We start from the raw sequence: 27,066 nt of genomic DNA, 5'->3' as shown, positions 1-27,066 counted from the left end.
GGCAATGAACCGCTCCAGTCTCGACAACATACCGTGCGCTTCAAGCCCCGACCGCAACACGCGAGAAAGAGAGACGCGAGCAATGAAGAGGGCGCCCCGCGGTGGAGGCCCCCGAATGAATGCCTCCGAGAATACCGATGACGCGTGCGACTCGCCGTTTGGAAAGTGAGCAGCGGCTGCGATTCGAGCACCCACCGGCCGGATCTTCCTCCCCTCCTGCCCCTCCCCCAACTCCCTCCCCTCAAACCGCACGCACGCTCCAGGCGCATGCAACACCCCTCCCTTTGCATCCGCATTGCTTTGTTGATGAGCAGCGTGTGCCTCTTCCTTCTCGCGTTCCGACACGATGCTGGAATACGCATAAAACCAACAGACGGAATGCTAAATTCCACAGAAAAATTGTGGTTACTGCTACCCAATAAAAAATTCCCTGACCTCGACGCTACACGTTAACATAAAAGAAAGCACACCGATGGACAGGTGTGGTTATTTCATTGCTGATGACGATTCAACGCGATCTTTTTTTTACAAATTTGGGCGCAGCTTCTTTTGCGAATAATTCCATTAAAAATAAAGTGAAGTAAACGAAATAGAACGAAGTGATTCGAAAAGTGACTCAACCCCTTCGATGTTGATACGTCTACTTCTGTGACCGATTTCCTTAAGGTCACAGGTATTCAAAGCCATAGCGAGCAGAGGTGCTGGGGGTTCATGCGCCCTCCTCTCCGAAAATTTTAGGGATATGCGATCTTCGGTGAAGACCCTTCAAATAAACCTCCTTATATGTTACAAAAATCAAAATAACCCCTCCCGGGAAGACCCCCTTGACAGAGAGATGAAGAAAACACCTTAAGAATTCCAAGTATTACCCGATATATGACTGATTTGTGTTCCAAATCCAGTCGCAAGTACAGATAATGTTAAAGGAACAGACAGGGCGTAGGCGTTATCACATCGCGGTGCGTATCTACACCGATAAACCATCTTCGACTGCCGCCTTGCTGGCTGCGATCTCAAAGGGAGTAAGCACGCCGTCATTGAAAAAGAGACATTAAAAACCATTCCTCACATAAAGTCCTGATCGGACCACTGTTTAGGATTGTAGCATCAACTCTTCGGGAAGAAAGATACGGAAAAAGGCAGCAGTCAAGAGGGTTATAATCATCAAGGGGGATGCTACCTTTCAAAACCAAGGCTTATACGGAATGAATGGCACTGCTAGCAAGGCCGAATGTTTGGCATTCGTCGGATGCCACTCCGATATCCTGCTCCATCGTCTATCACGCAAAGATAGAGCGCCTCTTCAACGTTTTCCAAAAACAAGTTATGCGTATTTGTACTGACTAAAATTATCGCGCTTGTCAAAAAATCCGTCTTGTCTTGCATTTCTGAATACCCTTGAGTCAGCTCACCTTAACGAAGAATCAAAGGCGGAGACTGGAGCGAAATAGACACATGTTGGTGCAATCTCAACCGCAGACACATAAGAAAACAAAGAGGTTTCCACAGAACTGCACTCTGCAAACGGCCATCGAAATTGAAAGATAAATCATGGAATAAGCGAACAAAATATGAAAATAGAATAAATACCGATCATAAGGAGAGCATTTCAAAACTTTTACTGATGAGATAAATCTAAATCAGAACATCCCAACAACATCCGAAAGCCGTACAATTCCCTCAAGCTTCCTGCATTTTATTCATGAAGACAAGTATACCATATCAGTGCGCTAAAAACGTTTACGAAAATGTAACGTTATATTAGGCTACTATGCCTGATTTAACTTATGGGCCGAGTAACAAACAGAAATTTTAAGCTATCTACAATCTTCGATCAAGGGTTCACTTTTTGTGGTCTAAATACAAGTCTCATCATTCTTATCCATCAAACTTCGAAATAATTACTCCACAAATATACACGGATAAGAATAATGCACTATCAATAGTATTAAAAAGTAACAAGACAATCTTTCTCCATAATTTCCAAGCCCTTTACAACAAGATTATTCGACAAGTACCGGTTCTTTTAAGGTATTTTTTTATTATTTAATTTCTTTTAAGAATATTGAATAAGCAAATTAACAATTCTACTATAATAATTTACATTAATGTACGCAAAACAGAAATTTCCATTAAACGGTAACATTCTAATCGACACGAATTCCCTTAGTTATCTACATTGTACATTAGAAAAATACCCCAATCTCACAGGAAGTGTTTTGATCTCGTAACTTAAGTCAAGTTATTTTACAACCGCAGTTATGTTACCGCACGAGTCGACCGCAGGGGAAGTAACTCGTAAACGGGAATTTGAAAATGCGATTAGAAAAAAGCTTCGAATTTGAAGGTCAAAATCGCAACAAAATATTTCCAGGAATAATTCTCGACCGGGCAAGCTTAGAGGACAAAACTTTTCCGACATATCAAGATTCCGCGCGGAGGGGTCAAAAAAACATGCTGCTCGATTGAAAATGCTCCTCGATAACGTGGTCACGAATTTCTCATGCTGCGCGAGGAAATCGAAGTGGAGCTCACCACAAGGTACCTCGATCCTTCCTATACGCTACTCATTTGAGGACAGCGGGTAAGTATAAAGAGAGGTAGGCGTATGACATATTTACGCAACCTTACAGGTGTTACACATCGTGATTCGCCGCCAATCTCATAACTATGACGCTTCTAATAATGTACCGCGGTATAATGTAATGGCACTGAAAACCATAAATCAACCACTTAAAGACTTGAAAATGCGAGGAAATAACTCATCACGTGAGCCAATGTGTAATGGTGAGGCGAAAAAATACAATATACAAAAAATAATATATGATTTCAGGGTTGGTTTTGATTAGAATCAGCCAACACCATAAATCACCTCCATCGATTTGCGGAAGCTTAACGAAAAAAATGCCACTCACCAAAAATTAAAAAGGACGCAGTGCTACCCCAAAAACCTCGTTTCCACGCACAACCGATCTAACGAATAATTTACTTTATAATTTTTTGCCAATCTGTAATCGCACGATAGGTAAGACAAAATTTTTATCATTGTTACGAAATAGTAACACTTGAAAACATCGGTGAAAAAGAAATGAATCCGATTCGATCAAGAACAAAAAGACTTTTTTTCGTATTCACTTCAGACATGTTATTAAGGAAAAACCGATTCTTTGGACTCAATTTCTCAGTAAATAGTTCTTACCGATAAATAACTAATCCTATATTTTAGTTTTAAGGTTTTCGCAGCGATTAGATGCACTATTATAATTCATTTTCGGGAATACGTCTGCGTGCTATTAATATTTAACTCAACGTTTCGATCCACTTACTGGGAACGTCGTCAGGAGAATGAAAATATAAACACCTATCATACCGTTGGAAAAACTGGTCCATTGTTGTTAAGGTATTTAAAAAAGTAAATAAAAATAAAATAAAAGCCAACTTCTTTAAAACATCTAATATAAAAAAGGAAGATGAAAGGTGGAATATTGTAATTAAATTTTCGAAATGTATCTCTTCCACACATGGCTTAAATTATATCCATCATCCCTGTTAAAATTCATTGGTCTTTTAGAAATTTCTATCGCCTCTCTAATAAGCCGTGGATAATATGCAGATTTTCTTGCAATGGCTTTGGCCTCATCCAGGAGGATCTTGTGTCCTGGCCCCGACATAAAATGATCGGCGACAGCTGAAGTTTCCCATTGCCTTGCCTTCAGCGCCCTTTCTGAAAGAGCATGAAAGGGCGCTGAAGGCAAGGCAATGGGAAACTTCAGCTGTCGCCGATCATTTTATGTCGGGGCCAGGACACAAGATCCTCCTGGATGAGGCCAAAGCCATTGCAAGAAAATCTGCATATTATCCACGGCTTATTAGAGAGGCGATAGAAATTTCTAAAAGACCAATGAATTTTAACAGGGATGATGGATATAATTTAAGCCATGTGTGGAAGAGATACATTTCGAAAATTTAATTACAATATTCCACCTTTCATCTTCCTTTTTTATATTAGATGTTTTAAAGAAGTTGGCTTTTATTTTATTTTTATTTACTTTTTTAAATACCTTAACAACAATGGACCAGTTTTTCCAACGGTATGATAGGTGTTTATATTTTCATTCTCCTGACGACGTTCCCAGTAAGTGGATCGAAACGTTGAGTTAAATATTAATAGCACGCAGACGTATTCCCGAAAATGAATTATAATAGTGCAACTAATCCTATACTTAAAACCCATGCGAAAAAAGTTTCTGTTAGATGTAACAAGCTTCAACCACCATCGTCTAATAATACAAATAAGCGAGATTAAAAACTCAACAACTGTTATATTGAAACAAAGACAATTTTATGTCTATACATATCTCACCTCTCTCAATATCATGACGCTCTGCCTCTTCCTTCTTTCTTCATCACCTAATTTTCAAGGAAACGTGGTTCGACTGTGACATATATATTCCTTCCAAAATAGCATTAAAACCCAGAAAAATTACCTCGGATATTATTGCCTACCAAAGAAGCTAAAAGCTGAAATAAGAGTAGTGAGTAGCCGCTATAATAACTCCCATTCATTCTAACAATATAGCATGAACGTGAAGACTAATTATCAGCCGGAGTGAGTCGAAAGAATCCCAAACCCTCAAGATCATTGGACAAGGAAAAATATCTGGTTGGAAAATAAATCCATACCTTGTCTTCGAGTTCTGGAAAAATAACCGACTCATGGGCAGACATCAAATTCAATTAACGCCTGTAGACATTAAAAAAAAAGTCAGATAAAAGTAAAAATCTTACACAATTCCCCGAAAGGAAGGGGCAAGAGGAAAATATAGTACTTGTGGCACGAAGAGAGGAAACTACCACATATCTTGACTGTGTCACATCAATTTATGACGACACCCATCGGTATCCTTCCAGTGTGTAAACACTATGGGAGGGGAGGGCAAGAGATCCAGACGAGAGAGGTGGAGAGATGCAGAGGCGATTTGGCGCCAAGAAGTCCGGGCGCGGTGGAGGACAAAATCCGCGCTAAGGAAGAGGGCGCAACAAGTCCACGGCAGAATAGAAGAGAGCTCAAGGAAGTCAGGGCTTTTTAATGGATCCAAGATCGGCCGGAAAGACAGGAGACAACGGTGGTCAACACGGCCTAATCTCACGACATAAGAGAGCGCGCGATCAAGTCGGCGCAGAAAAGGAGGAAAAAACAAGGAGAGGAATAAGAAAGGGCGAACCTCACTGCCCCTCCAGCAGAGCTCACCTGACCCGGCGGGGTGGGGGGTAGGGCGTAGGAAGAGGAGTAGTGCAAATGAAAGAGGGTGGGGGCCATTGACTCCGCGGAGGGCGTGACCACGCCCACCCCGCACTGTTGGGAAGGAGTGGGTGCTAGTTCTCACGCGAGTCGAACCCCCCCCCCCTCCCAACCCCATCCACACCCCGCGCCGCCGAGGGGACACACACGGATCCCGGGGGGCGGGAAGGGGGTACAGGAGCTACCCCCCCTCATGTGCACGCCACCCACCCTCTCCCCTCTCTCTCGAAACGTGCCATGGAAACCACGGCCGCTCGATCAATTTCCCGCAGCTTCAACTTCAGCCCGCGAGCAAGAAATGTCCCCAAATTCATGGAAAACATTGACGAGGGTGCACAACAGTGGGACGCGGACCCACCCGAGGGGTTACCAACGCCGCGGATAACGGAGCGATCCGATGAATAAAATTTCGCGAGCCGGATGATTGTGAAATGACCATTAGCTTAAGTACAGCCGCACCCGCCCGACTCCTTGAAGAGAAATCCCAGATTTGTGACATTGAAATCGGAAATTGCAAAAGAGTCTAAAAGAATAGTACAAATTAAGTATTTGGGACAATACACGAGGGTAGAGGACGGGCTTTCTTCAGAAGCGGCGTACGCTATGGTAATGAACAATAACTATGATACGAATTACTTTAATGCATGCATAATCATAAACTTGTTCACTGCGGTAAAATGATAACGGGGCTTTTGTCAGGGCTGAAACGGACATGGAGAAGAACAGAATATACATCACCAATCATAATTACCGACGCTACAATCATACATAGTGCCTTGATTGCAATTATCTCCATAGTTTTCGGGTTAGCTGCGTCGAAGTTGATTTCCGATGATGTTTCGTAGCCAACGCTGGCCCCATCTCCAATTCAGGTCTCAGTGGTCTGAGTCTCAGACCTGTGGCCAGCATTGGCTACGAAACGTCATGGGAAATCAACTTCGACGCAGCTAACCCTGACACTATGGAAAGAACTGCAAACCAGCGCTGCGAAAGTCTCAAAGAACTGAATGCCTTGAACTTCAAATAGAATCTTAACTTGATAAATAGCACTATTGTACTCCGAAAATCGCTCGGACCAATTTCAAAAATCAAAATCCCGGTTGGTTACATTCCAGAAAACAACAAATATAATCGATAAATTCATGAAAATAAATTAAGGAATTAACACGTAATTGCTCTAAGTTCTCCATGGCTAAACACTAGGCGAAGATTATATCTTTCCTCCATGATGAGCGCTCATGACTGGTCACTGCCTATGATTATTAATCAACCAAGCATACTTGGCAATCTTGCCAACAGCGATACTATACGACAGAAAAATTCTCCCAGGATATGAGACGATTGACACCTACACAAGGTATAATAGATGGTTACTTCATTATTACAACAGGACATATTCTAACATTGCACTTCTAGGAACTTCACCGTTGAACTTCAATCCATCTGTAAAGAGGCATAATGGATAATGGTGTGATTATTACCAAATTCATTAGTTATTTATGCCCGTCCATTATGAAAGGGTGGATACATAACGAATGAAGCGAACTACAGGGAAGAAAATATTTCAGAGATTATACACACTTTTAACGAACAGCCACGAGGTTAAGAATGCGTAATCTTCAAGGAAGACGATGCCTCAGAAGATATCATACCGAGAAATCAATGGTGGAGAGGGGGAGACTACTGCAAACTTCTAATTCCCTTAGCGTTCCCCAATATCCAGCGACTGTATACCAAAATCTCTCGCCTTTCATGCTTCACAAATGCAATATTTATTTAAGGATGCCCAATAAACAAGAATACGAGGATACATAACCCTGGCGACCGCCTGGGGGGGTAGGCGGGGGACGGGGTGCGCGAAGAATAACACCCTGGTGACAATCACGGCCCGACCGCCAGTCAAAACACACTGCACGGCCGTAACCGATAACAGTGGCTCTCATGTGTGACCGGCTCTCGACCAGGAAGTAGCAGTCCCTACTTCACACATTTCCACATCTCGCAACATTAACGAATTACTAGCTCTGAATCATACAGACTGTTTCAAGACCATCAACTTTAAATGATGAAAAACATGACGTTAACGAGCAATAACAAGTTATCCTCCACAGTAATTTTAACATTAAGTGATTATATTGATTAAAAAGGCCACCATTTACTACCTTTCTTATAGACTAAACGAAGAAATTCCATCTCCAAAGAGATGACTCGATTGTCAAAAAGTCACTCTGATTGTTCTGATGACAAAAAGATAGGAAAAATAATTTTAAGATTAGGCCTCGATGTTCCAAATACGTCCCCCACCTGATTCGCAATTAAAAAAAACGAATGAATGATCTAAAACCATGATCGATGATGTTTTTTCAAATACAACTTTGCCCAGAGGTCAAGAGGATAATAAATATTACGGTAGTGGTTGACAGGATTTGGTCGAGGCCGAAATCTTGATATCTCAACTGGCAGCACATCGCCGTATTAGTTCGAAAAGAGAGGCAAGGGGAGAGCCACACCACGGCGACGGCGCGGTGCAAAGGGAGACTTGGGACTGTTACGCAACTCCGCACAATGGGGAGCGCGGATTATGAGTGCGAGAGGCTGGGCACGATGCGCCGACTCGAAGGAGTATGGACTCCAACGAGGCACATCACAATCGGCCACTTAATAAAGATGACACCCCTGGAATATCCAATTGGGTCGCTCACTCATACCCGAAATCGCAATTCATTAGAAGAATTCGGCTTACCGTAGGGAAATATTAGCAAGGACGAAAAAATATCTTCCCCATTTGCTAGTTAATTTAAAATAAGAAACGGCAAATGTCGACGCCCACTATCATGCATCGGTGAGGTCATAACGATTTCTAGTTCATTTAATTTCCCAAGAAGAACCTTTCACTGAAGGTAGGAATCGCTCACAAGAGTGCAAACAACAGGGAAACACACACATGCACAAGGTTAGCGAGAAGTTGCGAAGCGGCGACACGCTCGGCATGAGTTCATGACGTCATCAACTTGTCGGCGAAAGGGTTAAGGCCGTTGATTTTTCACACCGTATAGTTCAAGTAGGCAACGGATCAAAAATAAAAACGAAAAAACACGAATCTCTATATTCAACTCCCTCACCATCGACTATAAAATAAAATTGGTGAGCAATAGGACCAACAGGGACACGTGACGTACGCAAGAGTAGCCCACGTTACCGAGAGATTACGGGGACGTCAAAACCTTTGGACCAACTCTCAAGAGGGTTCTAAAAATACTTCCTCGTTCCCAAAACGCTGCAAACCGCACAGAAAAAGAAATCCTACATGACCGTTAAATCCACTAAATGGCCTTGGGGATGCAATACTTCACCACACATTGCAACCACTTTCAGCCCGCGTGACAACGCAATTTGTGCCGTCGAGATGAGCTTCCCACATAAAACGACCAGTCATGACATAGGAGGAATTTCCAAGAAAACATAAAAGCGAAGGGCACTGCTAGGAGGAAGTAATGGATTGCCTTCATTCCAGTTAACAGGGCCTAAAATATCGATGAGAAACATGATTGAATAGGAAGTAGGCATCGGAAATGAATTAGTTTTCATATCTTCCCATCCACAATAATGAGAAAGAGCTCTCGAGGTACGACCATTTGCGTCGAGTGCTCATACTTTCACTAATTCGACCGACGCACGATGTACTTAGGGGAGAGGTGAGAGAGATGGCTAAGGCCAAAATTTTGTCCCTCAACCGGTGCCCTGAACCAATCGGCTGATATGTGATTCATTCCAATCATTATGTTCGTTCCAAGAATCACAGAGGCCGAAAATTGATTAAAGAGCGCCCTCGAGCAGTTACAGGACGCACTGGAGAGCGTTTTACTGATGAGTGCATTACTAGTATCTGTCTAAAGGCGAACATCAAATGTATCACGATAGGCGCATATATATGCTAGGAGAGACCTTTCAAGTAACCTAAAAAACAGAACTCAAAAAGGTAAACTACATTATTCCGAGAGATTTCATAAAATACTGCACGAGTTACTACAATGAGCACCTGCGACGGGACAATAGAATCACGGCCATCGAAAAATGATAGCTACACGCATGCATAAACCCAATAATAGCCACTTTTTCGCACACGGGTCCTTAAATCCTTTTTTCCAAGGACTACGAACATATTGTAAATGGAACATTCCTATTTCGTAGAAATGAATCCTAAAAGGGGGTAACTCTCACACAAAGAATGACCGAAAAACCAGCTAGCTCATAGAAATATTTTACTGCAGAATATGAGTCTGAAACTGCTGCGACTGAAGAGGTCCAGGTTCAAATCTGGTTGAATCCTAAGTGAGATCCTATATTAAAGTAGGTGTAAGGTGGAAAGAAACAGGGAAAGGAAATCCACTCCCGCTACCCAAAGCGGGTGGAATCCTGATGCCTGTGGCTCATTCCAATCAGCCAGAACTCGGCCTTCACCCGTCCAAACCAACTTTGAGTTAATGTAGAAAGTGGATGATACCAAGTCCATTTAATAATTAATTCCATCAAGATACAGCTATTAGTATGCTAAAATTATTGCGATTTAGGGTCTACGGTGAATGGCTCCACGTATTATACAATCCAAATTTAGCCCTCTAAGGACCTGAGTGGATCACGAAGGTTTGGTCCATGGGTGCATCGTCAAATACCTTTCCATATATGCAGAATGCCACGGTAATAAGCCAAGCAGTGAATCCCATTAAACCCCACGCCACTACTTACTGGGGACAAAAACGAAAATGAACTACATTAAAAAATAGAACAATTTATTTAAGAAGCAAACAGTGAGTTGAGGATAATGGAATATAAACACCAAAAAACATAATTTATGAATCACCTCCTTAAGATAGTCGCATTTACGCCAGTGAGAAAGTCATCTCAGAACTTCATAGACTGCAAAGTGAACACCCTTTTTTTAACATAATTACATTGCAATTTCAACATCTATGAAAAATCATGCCAAGCCACCACCAATTCTACAGCCCTATCGAATTTGTACTTTAATTGGATTGGATAAACTGGAAATCGTCAGAAAAAATCTGCATAAGCAAGAAAAATAAGTAGCTATTATGAAGGGCATTCTATGAAAAGTAATCATGGAAATAAAAAACTAAAATAATATTTAAGTATAAAAATAGTAGCAGATCTTTGAATCAACATCAATTATAGCCATCCCCATGTCGCGAATGGACTCTGGACATCTAAATATGGTGTAATATGTTTTTCCACAGCGAAAGAATGCTCTCACCCACCATCATGTCAGAGGAAACACTTCCTTGGTTCTTTTACGGTTCATCCAAAGAAACTGACCTTGGAATGGATTATAGAAAGAATCTTCCGGTCAACTCCACAAGTAATATTGGGCCTCCTCTTTTGAAGGGGAAATAGTGGTCTGGATAAATATTGACCTAAGAATACATTTCTTGAAGAGATTAGAGATGAAAGTTGAAAGGTGCATAAGCCATGGATGAAAAACATTCCCAGAAAACCATCATAGTAGCAGGCCTAGGAGAATAATTCGTGTCATCAGTCGTCACATAATCATCGAAGTCAAGTTCAAGAAGTGAAAGATAAGGTCATTACAAGTTAATTAAGTGATGACTTAACTCCATTAATTCGAATTTGAAACAAAAAGTGTTTGGATGAGAAAGGGAGTGAAACATCACGTAAAGACAAATAACCCACATGACTTGCAAGTTGTAAGTCCCATTGCCATATTCGCAAGAGAATGCTGATGAAGAAGCATTCCCGGGTAGATTCAATCAAATCTTGCTAAAATTTCATGAGAATTTTCTTGTTTTCTTCATGTTAAGGGTTGGTAGAAAATTTAAAAAACTATGGATTTCAACAATTTTTCGGTGTCAACAGGGAAGGTTGGAAAGCTTGGGTCCAGCCTCACATGTGCTGGCGGTAGGGGTTGCTAGAGAATGGTTGTCCTACATTTCATGAATAAAATTGCTATTTATGCGTGTCTCACAATCAGTACTTGAAATTTTATGGTCAGTAATGGCGAGGAAGAATGAAATAGATTTTCATTCATCAGAGGAGTGTTTTGATTTTACCATGCTTTATTATGCTCGCATTTTTGTTTGTCCTTTCAGTCTAAATATTGCAAATTTTAAGGATATCGGGGCTAGGCACAGTGATCACTTTTATGGGAGTCACCCACGATCCACAAATTGTATGAAAAATCTTGCAACTCAAATTTTGACCATTTCCTGATTTATTTGAGCACTTAAAATTTTCAGGATAGCTCAGAACTGGATGACAGTGCTATGTTCTTACACTTTCACCACAATTGGAAGAGTACCTCGAGTAATGTTCAGAAACAAAATTAAATATGGAGTTCTAAAAAGGGCCCCTTAAATCCAATGGAGCCACCGTAATCACAGCAGCTGCAATAAAGTATCGGTTTGTAAAGCTTAAAGTACCTCTTTATTTTTTCCTGTAGATTATCTTCAACGAAGCGTGCGATTTACCATTCTGTTAAAGCCTTCCTCTGAAAATTGTTCATCGCTACATGGAATTTTAGACTTTGCACATAACTGCTGTCATCTCTTGTGTTCCAATCAATAATTGAATAAATAATGGTTTGCTACAAAACTATTTCAAATTAAAGGAAGAATTAACAAATTGAATTTGCTGATGAAAAGATTTTAAAGAAAAGAGAAAGTGAGGAACAGCATAATAATACTGTGTGTAATGACATTGATGTCAACTCATTATACTAGGTAGGTTGTCAAGATAAATAGTTAAATTAGAATCCATTATAAAACTATTCACGGCTCTTGATGAAATGGTTGCATTTGTTCTTGAGATCTCTTGTTGATTTAAAATAATTGGAACAATACACGGTTTTCTGGGAATGGTTTTCATCCATGGCTTACGCACCTTTCAACTTTCATCTCTAATCTCTTCAAGAAATGTATTCTTAGGTCAATATTTATCCAGACCACTATTTCCCCTTCAAAAGAGGAGGCCCAATTTTACTTGTGGAGTTGACCGGAAGATTCTTTCTATAATCCATTCCAAGGTCAGTTTCTTTGGATGAACCGTAAAAGAACCAAGGAAGTGTTTCCCCTGACATGATGGTGGGTGAGAGCATTCTTTCTCTGTGGAAAAACATATTACACCATATTTAGATGTCCAGAGTCCATTCGCGACATGCGGATGGCAATAATCGATGTCAATTCAAAGATCTGCTACTATTTATGCGTCAAAAGAGAATGGCAATCAGAGTTTTGACGACCGTATCACAGTCAATGACTCCAAATAAATCGCGCACACTGGAAAAAACCACCTCATAATAATGGTAAAATCGATGAGCACAGAAAAATACGAAAATCAAGCAGGAATTCCTTGGTGGTTGACTTCGACATCATAACTCCGACGAAATTGCCGTCCTCCAGAGGCAGTGACAATTTTTCATATAAGCCCAAGTTCTGTTGAACTTATATATCTTTTCACTGCGTAGAGTTAGCTAATTGCTACTCAAGGTCCAACCATATTTTATAAATAACTGGCAAGAAACAAGGCGAGCCAGAGTCAAGGTGATCAGCGTGCTGCATAAGCAACTTCTCCTGGCTCCATTCGACCTGCATAAGGCCGTGTATATACGACAACAAATCTGGTGTTATCATCAAGTTCAATCACCTTTGACTAGTATGCATACTCAAAATAAGATTCTCCTATTATGGATGATCTCAGAATCGAGTATGTGCAAAATGTGAAGCTCATTTGGCCCTCATTCGCTGAGGCAACACAATACATTAAGTTGGCAAAATTCCAAATAACCTTCCGTTGAATAGATATTCCATAGCATAGAATTACGGATTAAGGATCTTCTATTGTCTCTTTCTTTCACTTGTCTATAATGATACAATGAAGAGGAATTTTTGGGGAATTAAACATATTCATATTATTTTAGACTTTTTATAGTTAGCAACATGTCACTCTTATGCGTGGAATAAGTTTTTTTTAATTCATCAAGACCACTGAAAAATGCGTAAAAATGGAATCAAGTTCATAATAATATTCTGCGTGGGAATGCTTCTAAGTCAATGAATATTAAAATTTTCTTAAAATATAATCCATCCATACTTCCCAATTTTTCTAGCTCTTTCCTGGAAATTGAAAATTGTTATGACACAATCTTAGTGGGATAAAAACATTTAATCGATGAATTTTTTGCCACATATGGCACCAGTGGCATGGTGAGAGGGTGGGGTCTGGCTTTCCCCTCCCCCAAATATGAAAACTCAATTACTTTGCTTCTTCATTAAAGGAAACAAAATGTTGAAAGCTCATGTATTTACAAAAGATTTATTTGAAAAATGAAGTTGTTTCCATTATAATAAGTGTTCAAATCAGTTAAAAACCCTCTTTTTTTAACCTTTTTTTTTTGTTAATTTTCCCCCACACTCCCTGGGTTTTGGACCCCCCCAAACGACATACCTGGCTACTCCACTGTGTGGCACCTTTTAGTGGCTTAAAAATATATAATTTATTAATAGAAAGCCATTCCAATCATTACAGATCCTAAAACCTGAAAAAAAATGGCTGGTCCTCATTTAGTGATTTTCCGCATTGTGTTTTAAATTTTGTCCCCCCCCGAAAAACGTTAAATCAGGATTCTACTCTACCTCCAATGTCAAACCAATCAATCTTGGGCAGGCATATATCGTTTGGCAATAGTGCAGATGTATGGCAATCCTCAATGGTGTAGGTATTTGTTGGATTGGCTTAAAGTTGATTACTGACATGAGGGTGGAGAAGTGTATAAGAAAGAAAGGAATATGATATGCATCATTGAGAATTTAATAGGAAAGATCAATACTGTAAAAAGGGCAAGCAGCGATGCCCCAGCGATGCCCCCTACAAAATGCCCCATGCAAATCTCCAGAATACCTCTAAAAACCTGGTATATTCATTATGCCCAACTTCAAATTTTAAATGAAAATGCTGCTCATGGTCTAGTTCAAATTTCAAGAGAAGATGCTGCTCGCTCACCAATTGCCAAGGAAACAAACAGAATATTGATGGAAACATGTCGAAACCTCCACTGCACAAACACTCAACAATCGCCCATCGAATCAAATCCACACATCTAGTAATTCTAGATGAGTGAATTTGATTTGGTGGGCGATTGTTGAGTGTTTGTGCAGTGGAGGTTTCCATACACTCTAGAAGACCGTTATGCACAATCGTAGCTCAGATATATTTGTCTAACTACTAAAAAGGTAGATTCAAAAGCATAGATTTAACAGGTTTATGCTAAAAGTGGGCCATTCACTGTAATCATCAAATAAGTTTCAGAGCAGAAAGTTCCAACCACCAGGAATTTCGATCCCTTCCGTCTTGGCTGGGACAAAAATTGGTGGAAGGATGGCAAATGTAGAGCTTCAGAAGAATTATGGAGATAAAATGGATTGACCACGTGAATACTGAGGCAGTTTTAAGAAGAATACAGGAAAAACAATAACTTTCAACATCTGGAGAAGAAGAAGGGTCAACTTAATAGGCTATGTCCAGAGACATGATGACAGGAAGAAGACAACCATTCCAAGGGGAAGATAAGAACAGTAAAGGCAATAAATCAATATTTGGATTGCAGGCTGGTGCCGATGATTATTACTAAAAATTCACCTTGGTTTTAGTAACACTGATCTGAAAATCTCAGCATTTAATCTTATTGAAATGAGGAAAAAGACATTGATGTTGAACAATGGTGCATGGTAGGATAGTGAAAACCTTGTATTTCTTTTAAACTCGCATAGAATATATGAGCAAACACTATAATATGCCCTACTGCCCATGAAGAGGATAGAAATTTCAAAACCATATGAAGTTTCTTATTGATCAACATACACTTTCCTAGTGTTGGGAAAACAGATAGTACTTATAAAAAGCTTTAAATCAGTAAAAAAATTCAAATAAATTATGACTGTACTCCTCTTACATTTTCTTGAGCTATACTGATGATACATAATTATAACAAGAAGAAATAGACAACCAGAATGCTTAGTCAAAATTTTGAGTTGAGTAACAGGAGTACCTCAATGAGGTCAAATTTAAGTCATCCAGGATTATCAACACAATTTTTAGACCAAAAGACCAAGCAGCCATGAACAATATCTCTTGTGTATAATTTATATTTTTCAACCCGAGATGGAATGCAGATGAAGAAAACTACACCAAAGAAATTAAATTTGCAATAATATTATCAATAATTGCTCATAACTTTGTGTTTGTCACTTAACTAAAAGAACATAGAACAAATCTGGTAATTTCTGAAATTCATTCTGTAAGTAATTGTGCTCACAAATTCCTTATGAAAACATTGCGGCATTAAGAATATGCATCCCCTTCTATTGATATTTACAGAGGCCATGTCAAAAATCTAATATATTCACCTACTTATACAGAAATCAAACGGGTATTCAGACACAGCCATAGTGGCTAATATATTTCCATTTTACAATAAATAATGTTACAATGATTAATGAGCACCATTTTCTGAAGAGCAAGGAAGTGCCTCTATCAAGATAAAAATACAACAATGAAATTTTGATATATGTTAATATGCTTGAAGTTCTCAAGGTGAACTTATATTCCCCAAAGGATAGAAATCTCTTCTCAGACAGCCGTCTGGTTTATAAAACCTATAATCCACAACTAGATTTGACTTTTTCCTCCACCTAAATACGCTGACAACCCAGTTTTAAGTTCACAAGTCAAGATCACATTGTGTGCATGTTTAATATAACAAACAGATATAGGTTATGTGCAGAATGCAAGAGTAATCAACTGGAATTTATTCTTTGAGGTCAATGCAATAGTGGAAAATAAGTGAGTGTTTCACACAAGTGTTGGTTATAAAATTTGGCCGGAAGTGCAATAAAACAGTGTAAGTCAATTACCTTCAAATAATAAGCAATAAATAGCAATATTTAAATAAAATAGGTATCACTGAACAGCTACAGGATAGTAATCATGTTCATTATATATCCCAAGAAGAATGTTTACGTACGACCCATTTGGAGTAAAATACAATGCAATATTATTAAATTAATTCAATGGAGCCAAGTCCACAAGGCAGTATGGCCTTCGATAAGCCAAAGTAGTGTAATCTTTCACAGGAAAGGGCAAGAACTTTGCTTTCATCTATTATTTTATATGGATGGAAAAGGCACTAAAATGCAACAGGGCACAGAACCAAAACCCTAGGCAAAGAGAGTTATAGTTGTTACACATTATTAAAAATGCATCGACAAAACTAATTATAATCCTTTCGAATACTAAAATAGAATCAAAATTACAACATTCCGGAGCAATCATGATCAACACCTTAAACATGAACAAACAACCACGACAGCACGAAATTCTGCCAATAGTTTCATGTGTATTTATGAATTTTTTTATTGATTCTCCATTACATGGAACCTATTTTGTAAAATTCTATGTCCCAAGATAAAGAAAATATATATATATTGATTTTCTAAAAATCTTAACTAAGCAAGGAATCATTAGTAAAGAAATCATCCACCCTCCAATATCTCACAAATCTACATGTTTAAACAATTGTTTACACTGTGAAATCAATATCCTGAGTAAATTTTGTCATATTTCTCAATTAAGGTTAAGAAATTGACCCATTCATATTGTTGTTACACCAAAACAAAGAAAATATTTTTTTCTGCAAATCCTGACATAACTGTGTATTTTAAACAAATTGGCACACAATATTAAGGCTACTTAAACGAAACGAAAATAAAGCGATATTTATTATAAGGAGACTGAATGATTAATTGCTACAGTGATTTGGCTTCAAATATGTAAATACCCTAAGTGATTATAAAATCTAAAAATTGCCAAAAATTAGCTGTCCGACTACGAATTTTTAAACTAAGAACAATTCACGAAGTAACTCATATAGAAAAAGCTAGGCAAAGGCTGCTTATCCTGTGATGTTCCTGGTTCCCAAACATCAAAATGTGAAAAGCATGACTAATGTATTTCATCAATGGCATGAGACAGTATATCCCAAAGACAGATGGTAAACAATCACATTAGACAGTTAAAAACAAGTAAAACATGGTAAATTTGGACTCTCGCAGGTCACTCATTACCTCTTCATTACATGCAATAAAGCTAACGTCAATCGAGTCATCTCCCCCATGAATGGCATTTGATGAAACATTACCGAGTCATAAATGAACAGGAATTTCAAAGACCAGATGAATTAGCAACAAAACAAGAGAAATGCTATGGTGAGGCTCAAGTGATTCCCTGAGATTTGTAGAGAATACAGGGACATTTCTCATCCAAATTTAAAACCACTTTAAAAATGAGCAAACATAGAAACCACAATTGGAGATACAGCATCACAAGTACAGGATAAATGGATATCTTTATGTTAATATGAAATATTTGACCCCATAACCAGTAATCAGGGCTTGGTAGCTTCTCTAACAAAAAAACTGACACTTAAACAATGATCAATACTGATGTTGGGAAATAATGGCTCTAAAATAGTAACAGAGAAAAACAATACCGAACAGTGTCAGTTCAATTAAAACATTTGCAAGCCTTGAAATCATGGTAGCCCATTATGATGAATGCGATAGAGTGAAATCATAAGATATAACAAATTCATGATCATGAATAAAAACAATCTTTGGAGAAGGACCAAAACAACCCAGGTTAATTTAGAAAGATTCGTGAGCATTAAGGCCCTCTTAGTGCAGTGAACCTTCCCTGAGCACTCCCCCACACTCGAACGCGACGATAAATTTCCCGGTTCGAAGAATATAAACACGACATCGATGTTATTTTTTATTCGCTGCCTATCTGTCACATATCAATCGGCAAGTGAGCAGACGCGAGAGGGCCACCATTTGGTCGTTTAAGGGGAGGTATGCCCCCCCGCGCGGCATTAATGAACCCAGTGCACAGGCGCACGGCGGCCGCGCAACCGCGGAGGGGGGCCGAACCCACGCCCTCCCCCCCGCCCAGCCGCCTGCCGACAACCGTGCCCACCACCCCTTTCTCTCTCTCCACGAAAGAGCAAGCTTCTTCCGCGCACATCGCGAGGGAACAGTGATTCACCGCCTCGTGAACGAGAGCACACACACAAACACAATTGCGCACACACACACAAGGGGTGCAAGCAAACGTCCCCCCCCCCCCCACGCAATTGTGTGCGGATATGAGAGAACAACTCTAAATGGTCAGTCGCCCGCATGAAACCGCCACTTGCCGCCGCTTTTCCTGTATCAATTATCACCTGACTGCTCAAAATGAACTCTGGATTGGACATCGCCATCCGATGGGCCCCAAAATCCAAAAGCGAGGGATAAAAAAAAGTGAAGTGGGCGTGGATGGGAGCATAATCATGACGAATCCAAGTATCGGGGTAACAATATTACTAATTATGCACCCAACACAGCAAGAGCTGATTGGAGCCAACTTAACCCTTATCAGATATATTCGCAACGCGATCCAGTCCATTGCCCACCATAGAAAGATGAGAGTGCACGTCAATAAACAGGTTACGGAAAAGCGGGCAGAAAAATTGGATGAAAAATATTTACAGCACCACCACCTGCAACAAAATCACAGCCCGCGACAAATGCGGACGACGCCCTTAGTTTCCCACGTAACCGTTCCCATACACTTGACAAACATTGTGCGTCTGTAGGACGACTGATTAAGTTTCAAGATGAAGCTGTTCTATTAGCCTAAATAAACACAGCAGTAACAGGTTAAAATACGAGTGATCTCCGTGAGTGTCAAGAGGTGAAAAGGGGACTACACTTGAAGGGGCTCCTGACATAAGCTTGTGAGGTACGAACGGTAAGGGCCGAGTTTTAAAGGGTAGCCGCATCGGTCACACGCACACCCCTTTGAAGCCTTACAACTAGTAATTGACACTGGAATGTGCCTCAAACCACAGCAGACCCAGACACGGTTACAAAGATTTCGATAGAAACCTATGGGAACCCGCTAACATACACAAGATAATAAAAACAATCAGTTGAATAAAATTACGTACTACAGGGGGCACTAAGTAAAATACATAAATGACGAACATTCTCGCATGCTATTACGTGAGTCTTGCCTACATCATACAGCACGTCATTGCCAACGATCACGGAGATTAAGTCAACAGTGTATACATTTATTTAGAATAAAATAAAAATACTACATCTGATCAATGGCAGCGAGACACTACATATATCCACGTACTTAAGAGGAGCAACATGCTAACGTTGCTAACTAACCTTTGAAGACACATGTTCGATCTCAAATATATATTTTCCTGTGATTCAAAACACCGCTTCACTATTGATCTAAACCAGAAGTACAGAAAAGCAGTGAGACTGACATGATCTGCGATAATACAATTGCAATCAAGATAAAAAATGTGGGAATCGTCTCCTACCAAATTTCACTGCCAACTAAAACTCTCATTATCTACGGAAGATAGCGGTGCTAAACCGTTCAACGTACCTCCGTTTCCACACACAAGACCAATGAACTAAATTTCAGATTTAGCAGGAAGGATTATTTCTGGACTAAGCAAACATGAAAAAACACTTATGGTCATAATAGAGGCAAGCCTCATTTGATGGTAGCCATACATACCACAAGAATGTGTAGGTTTAGTGAAATGGTCGAACTTGTGCGAGGGTTGTACACGTATAATAATGATACCCCTATATTCAATAAAAATACTTAGCAGTTAGACCTCATAGTTACAATGCCAAACGATGAAAACATTAACTTCTACATAGACAACACCATTAGATACGCGAGAAATGCTATCAAGTGAGATGATACTTTTACGCTACAAAATTAAGCTCATACTGGCTTAACACTCCTCTAATACCTTATTCGTGCAACGTAGTGAATGAATGATGAATATTTATAATTCGGAAATATATGTCGAGTACACATGTAAATGCATCGGGCAATAACTACCACACGCACAGGAATAATTGTCTCTCGGAAGGTTGCGTGATTAAAACTGGTATTTAATGAATATGACAAACAGTCGGAAAATTTGGGAAAAACCATCGTTTGAGCCTCGACCTTTAATTGGGAACATCACGATGCTATGTTGTTCTCGCCACATCAAGGGGTCACTATTGGCAATCACTCAGGATAATACTGAGAATACCATAATCGATACCAAATAGACATAGAGAAACCAAATACCATTCCTACAACCTAATAATACACCTATGAGCCGATTAACAATGGAAGAGCTTTTGACGTTTATTAGTACCGGTTTCCCAAATGATTTTCATAATACAAGATGTCTACTGCTACAGGTTCCACTTACCCAGTAATAACAATTTAAGTTCTCTTCTTGCATCACGTTTGTCCCTCCGAAGTTGCCTTTCTATTTCTTGATTTATCCTCTTTTGCTCTTTCGCTTCTTCTGAGAGGCAGCACGCCATGTTAATTACTTCGGAGGGTTGCTCAGCCAATATTATCTGTACCGAGCCGTTTTCGGTGCCGTGTTGATGGTGATAAATAAACTTTCGGCTCCTTACACAAGACTCACTCCTATGAAAAAAGAAATTTCAATATTCACTGCTTTGCCTTTGATACCCCACATACACACACACATTCACACACGCACACTTATATCTTGAACAGAGAGGATATGCTTTCCCTCCCTCACTGGGTGTGGTACAGACGACGCAATACGTCTTCTGTACCCTTTCCTATCTCGAATATTTTCCACCGGAAAATTAAGCTCACGGCCTAAGGCATGGTCACGTCACAGACCAATAATCTCATTATATTAATTCGATTCAGGAAGCCAATGGCTACTGCGTGCACGTGTTTATTAATAAGATTAAAATAGAGAACAAATGGTGAACCGCCAGGGGGGAAGACAAAGGTTGGAGCAGCCCGCATTTAAGCGATTTCGATGAGTATTCGGGACTTAATAGCGTGAAATAACTGTAATTACTAATATTTACTTACTGGTAGAAACATCTATGAGGTAAATAGTTGCACTTATATCCAAAAACAAGGACACAAAATTAAAGAAAGCACGTTTTCACAGTCTGCACCCGCCTATCTTCAAGATGGCGTCACTGTGGTTTTTAATCCCATCATGCAACGGGAAGGGAATAGTCGACTATCAGCTCAAGACCGCGATAGTTTGAATTGCCAAAGCTCAAGGCATCCCTCGTAGCCAATCGATAATGCCATTCGAAAGAAGTGATTCAAAGCTATGAATAAAACTATACTCCCTTAATATGCATTAATTTAGCCACTGAAATAAGTAAGTTTGACGCCTCTATTGAACAATATTCCGGATTAATTTATGGATACTCACCGAATTATTATATTTTTTGGATAAAAATAAAGCATCTGAATTTAACTCGGCTCTAAATGGAATTCAATAGTTCAGAATATACGTATAATACCTTAAATGCATTTCAAATGAAATTCAAAAACAGTTTATTATTGTTAGATTGTAATTTTCTTGGATCTCTACTCAAATTTATTTAAATTAGCACTAATGTGGACCTCAATGTTCATGATTATATAATTCCACCTCTTAACCAATGAAATAAAATTCCTTGCAATAAATGTATCTCATGTATTATACTATTTTAATATAAATGCAGTTATTTCTAAATTGAAATCAGATTGAACGGTTTTCTACAGGTTCTGAGGCATGATCCTGAATCGTTTGAATTTGAGACAATGCATTAATTATTAATTTCCCAGTATATTTATGTCAAAATGTAATACTAAATTACCCACGACGTGGCACCAAAAGCTATCATTACTTACTATAATTTTAAAGAACCGTGGTCGCTGATTGCGGGATGAACTATGTTTGAAGTTGCTTTTGCTCCATATCGTGTTTTAAATTAACCAACACAATGATGTAGAATTAATTTTATAACTTTCAGGAACAACATTTGATGAAATTTTAAAATAATTCGGATATTCTATAAGTAAGCCGAAGTGTTTTCGTTCCGTGAAATTCAAAATGAATTTCTTTCGAGCCATTGCTCAAAACTCAACAAAGTCCTCTTTGGTTGAGTTTTATGCTTATCAATTTTTAATTAAAATAAAACTTAAATTAGAGCTTTTCTAGGAGGAGGAAATATCAAATGATCAATGGTAGCGTACAATATTCCAAAGGTACTAATGATTCAATGGCAATCGAAAGAAATTATTGCAAAAGTCCGGTAATAAGAGCAAGCGTCAAGGTAAAATTAATTATTTGGAATCAATGTCAGATATTGAGAGAATCAATAAGGCGTCATTCCATTTTTTTATTTACAGACTTTGCCATTGTCTTCCATCCACAACCTATTAATAATCCTCCTATTTCAATGGAAGGCCTTTCAAGAAAGAAAAAATTGCTGAAAGACAAAATTCATCAGAAAAAGGAAATGAACCATGTATATTAGTCTAAAGTCCTTAGTACGATTCCCTGAACAGGTAAATTATTCTCAGAGCTATCTCCGTTGACTTCAAGACTATCCATTTTGAAAAATCACATTTTCTGAATATTAAAAACAATAGCAATACTTCGCTTCCAGTGTTACGAGCGGCTCTGTGCTCGACTATATCTCCATCTTCTACTCGCCTTTTTACCTCCAGCGAAGGATCCCTCATACATCATTTCACTTTTACTTCAGTTATAAAGGTACTTACCTCTGACGAAAAACATGTGTAAGCAGGATATTTACTTTTGGTATTGGCTTAATTTTGGACACATATTCTTCCCTTCAATAGCAGCCGAATTAGAGAAGTATTTTCCATCTTCCCCTGATAACAAGAATACGAGAAAAAATCCAAGGGCTTTACACAGTGGTTCACAATTTATTTCCAAGTCAAGAAATGGCTGGTATGAACTTGCGTTTACAAATAATTATCACGGCATATTAGCCAGGCAGCAAGGTGGTGGTTCATCAGTGATAAGAGGCTCTGAAGACTCATCACCATAATATAATCCTTCAATTCACTTCTTCCTTGATTTCGGAAGCAGGACTGGTCAATACGAGAAAACGAAATGAAGCAGCTCGCATGATCACCGTGATGACGATTACGGAGGAGGTTAAGAGGGAATTTTTTCCCTTAATTTTGGAAGGTAATAGTCTACCCCTTCCGAATTATTTTCCTGTGATTTTACCTTTCCTCACTTGCAACTTGTAATCCCTGTTACTATTGGATCATATATTTGAGAGGGCTCAAAAGAGGAGCATCACTCTTAAATCCAAATGCTTTCGCCTTCGATATTCCGCGAAGTGAGCAAAGGAATCCACTGCCATTGCCCAAGCTCCTTACACACATCAGCTTAATTCTCATCTGAGCTTTCTTCCACTAATACGATGGGATCACGCCTCAGGAATCAGACCTTCACACGCCTTTCACCTCTTTCGACGCCAACAGAAAGCTGTGACTCCCGGCTCCTCGACACCGATGGAACATGGTGAATTCGTTAACCTGAATTTTCTACCAATGGACCCTCCGGGATGGAGTGAATCGCACAGCATTCCGAGAGGCGAATCCAACCATTCTATTGGCACTCGTCACAGAGCCGATGTTTCGGTCAAGGATAAAAATCGGTGCAAGTCGCCGAGGTTGAACCTAGGTCCACACAAACACAACCGATTCCTTCATCATTCTAACGAGCAAGAGGGCTCAATGCTATTTTCCAGATCTACCCACCTTATTCGACTCGGGAGCGACCAACGGCGTCGGCGCCCGCGATGGAACTGTCCAGAAGGTTCATCCGTAGCCGTATGCCGCTCTTCGGGCGCCCCTCTGGGTGGCGACGTCGTTGGGTGTGGACGGAGTGTGGGGAACGGAGGAGGACCCTGGGCATGTGTGTGTGTGTGTGTGAGGAAGAGGTACAAGCGAACGAGTCCTGAGAGGATTACGGCAATTCCGCTAAGGAGGGACGGTGGGAATGCTTACGGAGAGGGAGCAGGAGGGGTCGGAACATGCAGCGGTGGGCGCGCATTACCGATTTCCCCTAAACCCTGCTCTGCTCCGATCATGTATTCAAATAATCTTCTCATGACTGCCTTATTCAATCTCTCTAATTTTGTGCTAGTCGCAAAAATCACATTGCATAGAGTGAGCAGAGCGTTCACGAGTATTTTCAAAGCCGAGGGTTGACCTAATCGCTCGTATTATTTCCAGTTGAATGAATTTACAGTTGAGGTGAGAACATGAGTGTAGTCATCCATTTCTTGGGGAAGAATGATTGTTTTCAAGGAGATTTGCCATCCTATTGACGTTGAAAACAGCAGTGAGGATACATCAATGTAATTGGCTCAGGGTTTTCCGCTGCGTTCCTTTATGTGAGAAATATTATTACAAGCCAGATGTATGCGTTCTCTTTGCTGGGATTGATTTCCGTATTCCTGGGACCCAATATGAGATCTAATTCTAAACAGACACAGACAGTGTTTTAATGAAGAGTCTTGCAATAGGACGGTGATGTCATTTTAGCACTTGATAAGTAGTTGATTAAAAACTCTCTCACTCTTACACGGTCGGAATAGGAACAGACAAAAATGATACACATTTTGCTAACATATCATTCAATGGAGAGATGCATTCACTGCAGGAGTGAAAACTATGCCCATAAAAGTTTCTGCCTCTCGGAACGTATTTCCATTCCCATTTCCATACGCCCCTCCCTCATCCGTCTTGATAATGTTGTTTGTAACAACGAAACGCGTAGTGTCAAAATAAAACTCAGTGAAAATATCGCAATGTCCAATTTTACTATTACTAAGAACTTCCACCACATCGCGCCTCACAGCATACAAGAAACAATCTTCCCGATTCCGCCATTCTCTCGTAAGTTTAAATAAGAAAACGCGAATGTTGCCGCTCACTTTTCATAAATCGGTGATGTAATTAGTGGATTAATGTGGATAATTTTCTCGGTCAGGGATAATGACACCTTGCATTGAAGGAAGAAATCTCTCAAAGGAGTATAAACCACATTTTACTACGCGAGGCACTTGCAAAAGATGGAGGAGTACCTAAGAAGCGGAGACACGCTCGGCATGAGTTCGTTACGTTATCAACTTCTCTGAGAAAGGGTTAAGAGAGCCGATTTTTCGTCGCGAATAGCACGAGAAGTAGGAAAAAGTAGGTAGTAAGTAAAAATTGCAAAATAATTACATCTTTATTTTTCAGTTACAATTACTATCGACAGTAAAACCAAATGCGCGAACGAGCCCAATGCTGGGGCAGGGACAAGAGACCAGAGCGCACCCGTGTGGGCCCCGCAAATCAACCCCTCCCAATTAGTGCCAAACTAAGGGGCGACCAACCCCTTCGTCCTATCAACCTGCAGGGACGTCGTCTCGGGCCTCAGAAATGAGAGAGAGAGAGAGTGAGGAGATGTCGGTGTTTCTCGGGGGAAGGCGAGGATAGAAGCCATCCCTTGCCGCCGCACGACCGTGACCCACAATCCCTCGACACCAGTCGTCGCTCTGCTTTTCGGCGCTTCTTCTACACACGGTGATCTCTCGCGGACGAGGACTAATGCATTATTTTTTTCAATAAACGAATTTTCCCAAATAAGCCTTCCGCCTTTCAGTGTGGCACGGACGGCTCCTTCCGCCTCGTCTCACGCGCCACCCCCCCCCCAACGCCCGACCTCCTTTTTTCTCCATCTCTCTTTCTCTCACCGGCAACCTCTTTACGAAGCGGAGCCCTTGCCAGCGCGACGAAGCACCCAGACCCTGAATCGCGCGGGGCTTATCGCATTACTTCACCCGGTGTATAATCAGTCGCGACCAAGTATGAAATTGATGGCCCTTTCCGACGAAACCTCAGGCATTTTTGTGGGCCTTATTATATGTTATAGGGTACCAAGGTCCGAAATTCGTAAAATGCTAATATGGAGAAGGAGATAGTTAATAAGGTTGCGCTTTTAATAACTGGCATTCTATTCACAATTAAAATTTAACCGCAGACCGGTCTCTTTTTCAAGTTTCACCGTATTATATCTTATCATTGGGGGATGAAAAAAGACGTTTCGCAACTCCACCATATTTCACCGCTGGCACGGAGCATTATGTTATCATTCAATCACTAACATAAATGCGTCATTTATACCGAATGTTGAGTACATAAAAAATAACGATAACTTGAATCAGATAGGTTATGCAAACAGTTATCTTATGTGTTGTAGATTTTCGAAAATAAAACTGTTCGGTTTTAATTTTTTATGCAAAAAATATGTGAACATCAAGGAACCTGTACTAATGTGGAATGGTGAGTTAAAATTGGAAAAATGTTATGCTTAAAATTCGAATTATATCCTAAATTTATGGGATATACCGAACGATATTTAATTGCTTGATAATAATTAAAAAGTACCAGAATCATTGTAACATTACCTTCGAAAAAAATCCCATGTAATTGGAATGAGAGATTTTGCATCAGGTATGCGCTTATTTCATCGTCAAAAATTATCTAAATTCGCATTAAAATCAAATTTTATCCAAAATAAATGTCATTTCCCATATTGGCAAAAAGTAGTAAGGGACTTCAGTTTTTTTATCTCTCTGCACGGCATGAGGTAATTTATGTCCAAAATGGGCCTAAAATATTGAGAAAAAGAAAGAATTTTTCGATAATCGTCAATTCATTTTCATAAAATATATCTTAAATAAAATTTCCATGCATGATCCTTGATTGCGACCTAGTTTAAGGTGTAACGCATT

The 27,066-nt window shown here is 39.8% G+C and overlaps 1 protein-coding gene across 7 annotated transcripts in view; it reads right to left on the bottom strand.

The window, feature by feature from the left end:
• The window catches only part of LOC124168514 (guanine nucleotide-binding protein G(q) subunit alpha), an 83,991-nt gene extending 59,829 nt beyond the window's left edge, over positions 1-24,162 (bottom strand). For 4 of the 7 annotated variants that reach the window (XM_046546885.1, XM_046546856.1, XM_046546849.1 and 1 more), the window contains exons 1-2: positions 21,326-21,464; positions 20,673-20,899 (exon numbers count right to left, since the gene is read on the bottom strand). In XM_046546885.1, coding sequence (XP_046402841.1) covers positions 20,673-20,790 — 118 coding nt within the window. In that variant the 5' untranslated portion in view covers positions 20,791-20,899; positions 21,326-21,464. Of the gene's footprint in view, positions 1-20,672; positions 20,900-20,975; positions 21,118-21,325; positions 21,465-24,040 lie in introns of those variants that run through there. The other 3 variants (XM_046546878.1, XM_046546873.1, XM_046546865.1) reach the window with 3 other exon arrangements.
• Between the last annotated feature and the right edge of the window lie 2,904 nt (positions 24,163-27,066).

The sequence above is a fragment of the Ischnura elegans genome, chromosome 1 (assembly GCF_921293095.1).
Source record: "Ischnura elegans chromosome 1, ioIscEleg1.1, whole genome shotgun sequence".
NCBI lineage: Eukaryota > Metazoa > Arthropoda > Insecta > Odonata > Coenagrionidae > Ischnura > Ischnura elegans.
The sequence above is the reverse complement of the archived record's forward strand: the minus strand, read 5'-3'. Positions and strand labels throughout refer to the sequence as shown.